The sequence below is a fragment of the Pteropus vampyrus genome, unplaced genomic scaffold (assembly GCF_000151845.1).
Source record: "Pteropus vampyrus isolate Shadow unplaced genomic scaffold, Pvam_2.0 Scaffold176, whole genome shotgun sequence".
Taxonomy (NCBI): domain Eukaryota; kingdom Metazoa; phylum Chordata; class Mammalia; order Chiroptera; family Pteropodidae; genus Pteropus; species Pteropus vampyrus.
In genome coordinates this window covers 857,237-865,280 of record NW_011888957.1, presented here as the reverse complement: position 1 = coordinate 865,280, position 8,044 = coordinate 857,237, and the positions used below count along the sequence as shown (strand labels likewise).

General features: G+C 55.4%; 1 protein-coding gene across 2 annotated transcripts in view; it reads right to left on the bottom strand.

Annotated features, from left to right (window-relative positions):
* WRAP73 (WD repeat containing, antisense to TP73) overlaps positions 1–7,473 on the bottom strand; it is a 15,884-nt gene extending 8,411 nt beyond the window's left edge. For both annotated transcript variants that reach the window (XR_002782935.1, XM_011370809.2), the window contains exons 1-4: positions 7,306–7,473; positions 4,329–4,481; positions 3,689–3,805; positions 173–245 (exon numbers count right to left, since the gene is read on the bottom strand). Coding sequence is in view for 1 of the 2 variants with exons in the window: in XM_011370809.2 (XP_011369111.1) it covers positions 173–245; positions 3,689–3,805; positions 4,329–4,481; positions 7,306–7,374 (412 nt within the window). In the remaining variant the exon portion in view is untranslated. The remainder of the gene's footprint in view (positions 1–172; positions 246–3,688; positions 3,806–4,328; positions 4,482–7,305) is intronic.
* Between the last annotated feature and the right edge of the window lie 571 nt (positions 7,474–8,044).

Genomic DNA, 8,044 nt, shown 5'->3' with positions numbered 1-8,044 from the left:
TGGAAGTATTACAGTGGGGTGTCAGAAGCCCGGGACAGGTGGCACAATAACGGGGGACGGGGCACAGAAGGGGAGGGCCGGCTGTGTGTGGCGCGCTGCTGTGGCTACGCCCGCCTGTCTGCAACTGCCCGTGCCGGCGACAGAGCCCGGCTCCGGGGCGGGGCCCACTCACCGCGCTGGCAGGCTTTCGGGTATTTGATGTAGGACACGGACTTCGTGCACAAGGACCAGACGGTGATCCGCAGCTGTGGGGAGAGCAGGGAACGGCACGGTCAGCAGCCAGAGACACCGTCCCCCACCGTGACCGGCTCGTCGGTCCCCGGGTGGGGGGCTGACCGCAGAGGCAGCGAGTGACATTAGCGGTTCCAGGGGCTCTCCCTCGGAAAGGGGTGTCGACCGCACGCTCACTGTCGTCACAGGACATCCGGTGCTCTCCGTGTGGTTTTCATGTTGTAGCGATGTTATTTGAGGGACACAAAGTTGAGCACAAATCCACTTTAGTTCACAAGTTCAAAGTAAACCCAGTTTTCACTCTATGATAAACGTAAGATGCTTATTCAGTCTGAGAAACGTCTTTACGCGGGAAAGCCATTGGGGGGGAGGGGGGTGGTTGGGCTCCTTGTTCCGGAGTCCAGCTGGCTGCTCCTATGTCTCAGGGGACAGCTGGGAGTGGTGGCCCAGCCCAGGCAAGACAGGGCGTCCTGAAACCACTACCAGGAGGCCTGACCCCGCTGTGCCGGCAGAGGGGTTCGGAGTAACCCCCACGGGACCACACTCTGCCCTCCCTCAGCGGGCAAGTACAGAAAGGCCGGGAGAGTGTCCTGCGAGGCACCGAGCGCCGGTCGGGGTGGGGACGACACCTGCGCTTAGAAGATGCACTGGGAACGGGGACGGGAGCCTCTGTGTGCTAACCGTCAGCCTGTCACCCAAACGCCCGCTGCGTCCGCACTTACCGTGAGCTCCTATCAGCCGGCCCCGCGCCCCCTGTGGCGCCTAAAGCAAGCAAGCGCCCTCGACCAGAATTTCCGAACTTCCGTTTCTGCAGACGCTGTCCGTACCCTTGTGTCTGCTGGCACCGACGCTGACTCCCTCCCAGTCCTGACCCTGCTCCGCCAGGCGCACAGCCGCTCCCGGGAGCCACCGCCTCCAGCCACGGCGGTGACACAGTCGATGCTGACAAAGCCACTTTATCGGCCCCGTTGAAAGCTACGGCACGTGGGCCGAGGGGTGCAGCTCTAAACAAACGGGGCTTCATCAGAAGTGACCTGTGGGGCACTGCGCTCTGTACCAGGGTGACCCCTGCGAACTACACCTCTGTCCTAGTTTAGGACATTAAAAAATGGCACACTTTTCTCCACAACACCTCGTCTACTAAAGAAAGCCTGACACCCGTGCTGCCTCTCTGAACAGCCCGCATGGCATCGGGAGCTGGGGACCCACTGCTAGATGCAAAAGACGAGCCGCCGCGGTGGCAGGTGCGCCCGCTCGGCAGCTGTGCCCGTGGTGGCAGGTGCGCCCGGCAGGCACGGGTGCCACACTCAGCATCTGCCTTCCCAGGTGGTGACAGCCCCGCCCAGGATTGGGGCTCCCTGCCAAGAGCACAGCAGAAGCCGAGGAGGGTGCCAGGTGTTCCTGAGGTGAGGGGACGACTCCCAGCCAGCACATCGGGCACTGAGGTCTACCTGTGACACCCATCAGCAGGTGACCTTCTGAGCTTCCTGGTTTCTGCTACCTGCCTCCGGGGCTGTCCTGCTGGTGCAGCGGGGAGAGGAGAGCAGGCAGGAAGCCTGCACACCCGACACGGGGTTTCCCGGGAACACACTCGCTGCCACGTGTCACTTCAGCAGACCCGGCTGAGGGGCACGACCTGGCGGACGCACTTTTTATAATGGCAGGAAAGACGCGTGCCCGTTAAGTTTGATTTTTACCCTCCATCCCCCACTGAAAAAAGTTTTAAGAAAAGACAAGTTTGTAACTTAACAGATCCACTAAGAAAAGAGGCAGGTACATTGCGCCTCCATACTCTCCACCGACCTCAGCTGCGCAGCGGGAGCAGCGAGTCCGCACAGGGATGGGTCGCGACCCCGCAGGCGTGACTCGGAAGCCTCAGGTACCCCTGGGGCCTCCCCCCCATCCTTGGTTCAAAGGGAGCCGCGACAACGCAGGTGACATGCAAGCGGGTGCCGCGTCCCCGAGGAGGGGGCGACGGAGGGGCCTCCCGCCCAGGCCCTCAGCTCTGTGCCCTCAGGAGCCCGTGTTCCCCGGGGACCTCTGAGGACCTCGCGCACCTTTCCTGGGTCGGACGGCACGTCCGCGCTTCCACTTAATTCAGGGCGCTCGCTTCCGAGAGAGAGAATTTTCCCAGCTCCTCTTCCACACTTTCAAGCTTTCTTGACATAAACAGTCATCGCTGCGGGCGCAGTGGAAAATTCCAGAACTTACGCAGAAATACTTCAAATGACCTTTTCCGTCTCAGAGGTTGTTTGCAACAGCAACGTAGCGCGTACAGCAAACTGAGGGCGGCTCCGCTGGGTGCTTCATCGGTGGGAGAAATGTGCGGCCTCCCGCGCTGCTGTGAGCAGACACCCGCACGCTCACACGCACCTGAGTGAGCGCGCCAGAGCCAACGCGGCTGGTCCCCGGCACCGTCCCCAGCTCCACTGCAGACGGTCAAGAGCCGAACGGCAAAACTTAAAACTCAAGACTAAATTTTATAAAATATGTGCGAGATCTGTACGATGAAAATGTTGACGCAGAGAAAAACTATAACTTCGGTGCGATCTGTTAAAAAACCCGAGCGGGAATTTGTCTTAAAGAAATTGACAAATTCATTCTAAAGTTGATGCGGAAACGAAAGGACCTAGAACAGCCGAAATGACTCAGAGACAGGCCGGAACAGGAACTGTCACGCGCGTCTGGATCCCAGACCGGCTACAAAGCTGCGGCCGTCGGGAGAGACCGCTGCCACCACGAAGACAGACGCAGAGCTCCACGGGGCGAGACGGAGCTGGAAACAGACCCTCGCAGGCGGCACCTGAGCTCCTACAAGGTGCCAAGTGCAGGAAGGATGTGAATTCACTGCTGATGACACCTGTGAACTTGGGTGCCAAAACCACGAGCTTCCAGGAGAACACAGGAGCTGGGGCTGGGGACGCCCGCGGGAACTCCGTCACCACGAGGCCCTGTGGTTCTGGCCTCCCCTTCCATCGCTGCCTCCCCCCACCGCGTACAAACGCCCCTCCGCCTGGCACGGGGCTTGCCAGTCTACACGCCCGGGGGCAACCTTTTGTTTCCTGAACAAATCCTTTTTGGTGACGAAACACCTAGTCAATATTATTTTTCAGTCGACAAAATCCTTTGTGATCTTGGGTTGGGAGGGGATTATCTTCAGACACCAAATGCTCAGATCATACAAGAAAAAATACCATTGTAAATGCCACATGACCCACACCACACGTGTAAATCGTGTGCGAACAGGTGTGTGCACGCGTGTGTGTGTAAAACAAGATATGGAAGCGCTCCGCCTCGCCAACTAGAGAAAGTAAATTAAAACCAAACGCGACGCCGCTGCAGGCCTGCTGGGCGTGGTGTGAACCGTCTGGAGGAAGCACCCACTCTGACGCTCCCGACCCAGCTCGGGAGTCGGGAGGGCAGCGGTCACCCCTCGATGGACGGAGCGTCGACTTACGTGGAACTCGGTGGTGTTGAGAACGTGGCGTCCGTCTGGGCTCCAGCAAGAAGCCACCAGCCCTGCGCATCCCTCGTCCACTCTGCAGTGCCATCCAGGCTGTTCCAGAGACCACACCTAGATTCCCGCAGAGAGAAACCCGGATCGCAAACCAGTCGGTGCAGTGATCGAGCTTAAGGACAACTGGGTACCGACTGCGGCACCAAAACACGGGAGTGCTTCACGGACCCTGCGCCACGACGGAGCGGCGCCAGCACGAGCCAGAGCCAGCCGGTCTTGCCGCGGATTTCACTGTGCTGTGGTTTTTAAAAGGTTCATCCCCTTTGCCATCCCGAAAGCTCCAGTGAGTCAAGCTCCAGGCCTGAAGCCAGACACACATCAGCGCTCCCCACACGCAGGCTGTCCAAACCGCTACTACACCGAGCTCTGTGACCCTCGTTACCGAATCGTACCGGGTGACGGATTAAGAGCATTTAAGCATGTTCTCACTCTGAACGCACTTACACTGTGAGCAAACCGTCACGACGCTAAAGGAAGCTGGCTCTGACCGCACCGCCTCTGCCCCAGACCAGAAGGGCAGCGAACGAAGGCGCCCGACCGCGAGGCAGCCTGGCTCCTGGCCGCGCACGCGCGCACCTACCTGCACCAGCCCCCGCTTATACATGGCGCACAGGATGAAGAGGGAGTCGGCCGACCACTCGACGTGCTGGATCTGGTCCAGGCACGTGTACACGTGAAGGATCTGAAGGCTGTTCACATCCCGGACCACCAGCCGGTACTGGACGCAGGAAGCCTGCAAACGGAAAAGCCGGCCCTGAGTCTGTGCTCGCGGGGAGGTGGCCACGCCACGGACTCTGCCTCTCCTCCCCGACGTGCTGTCTCCACGGTTCCATGCGTTCACAGCGCCCGCTCTGAAAATGAAACGAGTTAATAAACAGAGAAACCTGAAGCAGCAAACTAGGTGTTAAAACTGGTACAGCCCAGTATCAAGTATCATCCTCACACTCTACTTGAGTCATTTTCTACTCCTTTCTTAATGATGTGTTAAAAAGTAAACGCAAGGACGAACAGCATTGGGAACAAGCGCTTCCGCACACGAGCCAAACCCTCTCCTGGGCTCGTCACTCGTAGGTAATTTACAAGGAGGTGGCAGAAATGACTACAGAAACGGCGGTCCGCTTTCGTACACTTAAATTCTGTAAATGTACGGACACGTCACAGATGCGCATTCATCTACTGTGAGATAAGAGACAATATGTTCTGGTCTCTGCCCCCAGACCCAGACCCAGACCCAGGGCTCCTGAAAACCTTGTAATTTCCTGGGTGAGAGGAGCATCTTCTGTTCTAATGAGGGGACTCCGGGCGGGCTCCTTAGACAGAGGCTGGTCACCAGGAAAACCGAGCCATTAGAAGCTTGGAATTTTTAGGCCACCCTCATTCTTTGAGAAGGAAGAAGGGCTGAAAAAGGGGTTAATGACCAGTCGTGCCTATGTGAGGTGTTCTGAACGTCCCATTAGGGCAGGGCTCAGGAGCCTCTGGGGGTGAATACATGCGCACGGGGAGGGCAAGGCTCCCCAATGCCCTCGGGCCCCTCCCAGACCTGGCCCCTCCCAGACCTGGCCCCATGCACCTCCTCACCTGGCTGCTCATCCGGGTCCTTTACCATGCCCTTTAATAACCTGGGGACCCTTAAGTGAGTGCTTCCCGGAGTTCTGTGAGCCGCCATAGCAAATGACTGAACCTGAGGTGGGGCTCCTGGGAACCTCCTGTCTGCAGCCACATCAGACAGAGGCTGTGAGTAACCTGGGGACCGCCTACCTGCGACTGGCATCTGAAGCGGGGGCAGTCTTCTGGGGCTGAGCCCTCAGCCTGTGGGGTCTGACACTAACCCTCAGGACAGCCACCCGGTACCCTTTAAAGAACTGCTTGGTGGGGGAAAATCCCACACGCTTGGCGAGCAGCAGTGTTGTGAGTGTGGGTGATGGATTGCACGACAGCACAGAAAGGAAGTCCACAGGAGGGAGGGCTGCTTCTCCTTACACACTCACATTCACTTATTCCCACCACTGACTATGAAAATGCTTTCCGAACAACAGTTTCTCCACGGCCATATTTGTTTACAACCATATCTAAGCAAACAGTTTCTGTGTCTGAGTATACTTATCTGCCAGTTATAGATACAGTTTAAAAACCAAGAACCAATTTTGAGATTTTAATTATTTCATTTTTGTACTTATCAAGGTCAAACTAGATCATTAGTTTGCGTTTTATGAACTTCCATTTTAAAAAAGCCACGATGAGTTTTCCCTGCAAAAGGAGAGAGGGCGGGGCAACCAGATTACAACATGTCGCGATGTTTCTTTTCACATTGTGGCTTTGCACTGTGATCAGTTACAATGAATTCCCCATGAGATGGAATATGTGTACCAACGCTTGGAAAAGACATCTGAAATCTGTTGTAATATATTAAAAATGGCAAGATGGACCCACCTTCTTCGGTATTTAAGATATAGCTTTAAAGAAACACAATTCTAGTACCTCGATCGTCAAGCGTCTCACAATATTTTGACCAGGGTGTAAAAACCAAAAAAGTACCAAAGTTAAGCAAGAGAATAGACTCTTTCTCTTCATACTTCACTGGAATTTTCGTAAATATTTAAAAAATGAATTTATGAGGGGCACTTTGAAAAATGTACCAAGGTTTTGGGGGGTGCCATTTAAACTAAACCTGTTTCGTATTTTGTGGCTGAAGGATATGCGATTTCGAATAATACCCCCATAAGGAAGGCAAACATGTAACTTGGGAGTTATATTTTCAAAAACCTAGATAAGAATAAAAAGAATATTAATGGCTCAAACTGGAAGAGAACCACGAAGCATCAGTCAGTTAATAGAGGATAAAGGAAACTAAGCACACTTTTTATAAAAAGTGTGATTTTTTTCTTAATAGCTTTCCAATGCCAGTTCTCTCCTCCCCACCACTTGACTCCCCACTCCCACCCCACGACTCTGAGGATATGCACTGGTCATAATGGTATATTTCAAAACAGAAGTTTCGTGTACAAGGTAGCGCAGTGACTGTAGCATCATTCTGCCGCCGGTGGAATCACCGGCTGAAGTCGCCGCAGGGCAGGCAACTCTCTTCATCTGGTTATTTAAAGCGTTTATTTGGCACGTGGTTGAGATCTAAGACTAGGGCTGGAAAAGATGACAAAAGCTAGCTGCACCACTGCCCTCGTTTACAGCCAACGGGAGTACAAATTTGCCTTTTCGTGACAAAATAACGAGCTGATGTCTCCTATGTCTTCAAATGGGTAAAGACAGCACCGCTTTTATCTGCTTTCAACAGACGGAAACCCAGGTGCAGGGAGGCTGGCACCTGCCCGCAGCCTGCGCTCAAGTCACCTGTCTGCTGCACCTGCCGGGTCCCCTACCCAGGTCCTGTGCCCAGGTCACCTGCCCGGAAGCCCTAGCGCCTGCCCAGGTCCCGCTCCTTCGGACGCCCGAGCTCCTCCACTGCGGGCCGCGCCCGCGGCCGCCCGGCCCCCCGATTCCCGGGTCCCCGCCACTCGGGGCCGACACGCGCCTCCCGCGGCCCAGGCCCCGCGGCCGCTCACCAGGTACTTGCCGTCGGGGGAGAACTTGCAGAGCTGGCTGGAGAGCTTGAACACCTCGGAGAAGTTCATGGCTGCCGCCGCGGGTCGCGCCGGACCGCGCGCCGGGAACCCTGCACCCCACAGCGCGCCCTAGTCCCCGTGGGCGGCCGCCGCCGCAACCGCCAGCCCCGCGTCCGGAAGTGACGGAAGGCGGGAGCGCGCCTCAGCCTATCAGCGCCCCCGGCGCCTCGCGCGGCATTGTGGGGCTTGTAGTTCGCGTCGGAGCGGACGCCGCGCTTCTTCCCACCCGGGATTCCCGCGGTGTGCAGAGGGTGCGTGGTCTGGAGGCCCCTCCCGCCAGAGTTGCCCGATAAAATGCAGGACGCGCACTTAAATTGGAATTTCATATAAACAACGAATCGTTTTTCAATATAAATATGTTCCCGAATACGGCACGGACATACTTATACGAAAAAATTACCCGCTTATCCGAAATTCAAATTTAACTGGGCATCCTGTGTGTCTGTGTGTATTTACATTTACATATGTATTTAAGCTTACAGGTAAATACATTTACGTATGTACTTAAGCTTTCAGGTAAATACATTTATGTGTAAATATACTTACATATAAACATGCGTTTGTACGTAAGCATATAATAGTGTATATGCATATATTTTATACACGGTGTATAAATAAACATTCGTTTTTCCTTGTTTTTTGGGCTAAATCGGGCAACCCGCCTGCAACGAACCCCACC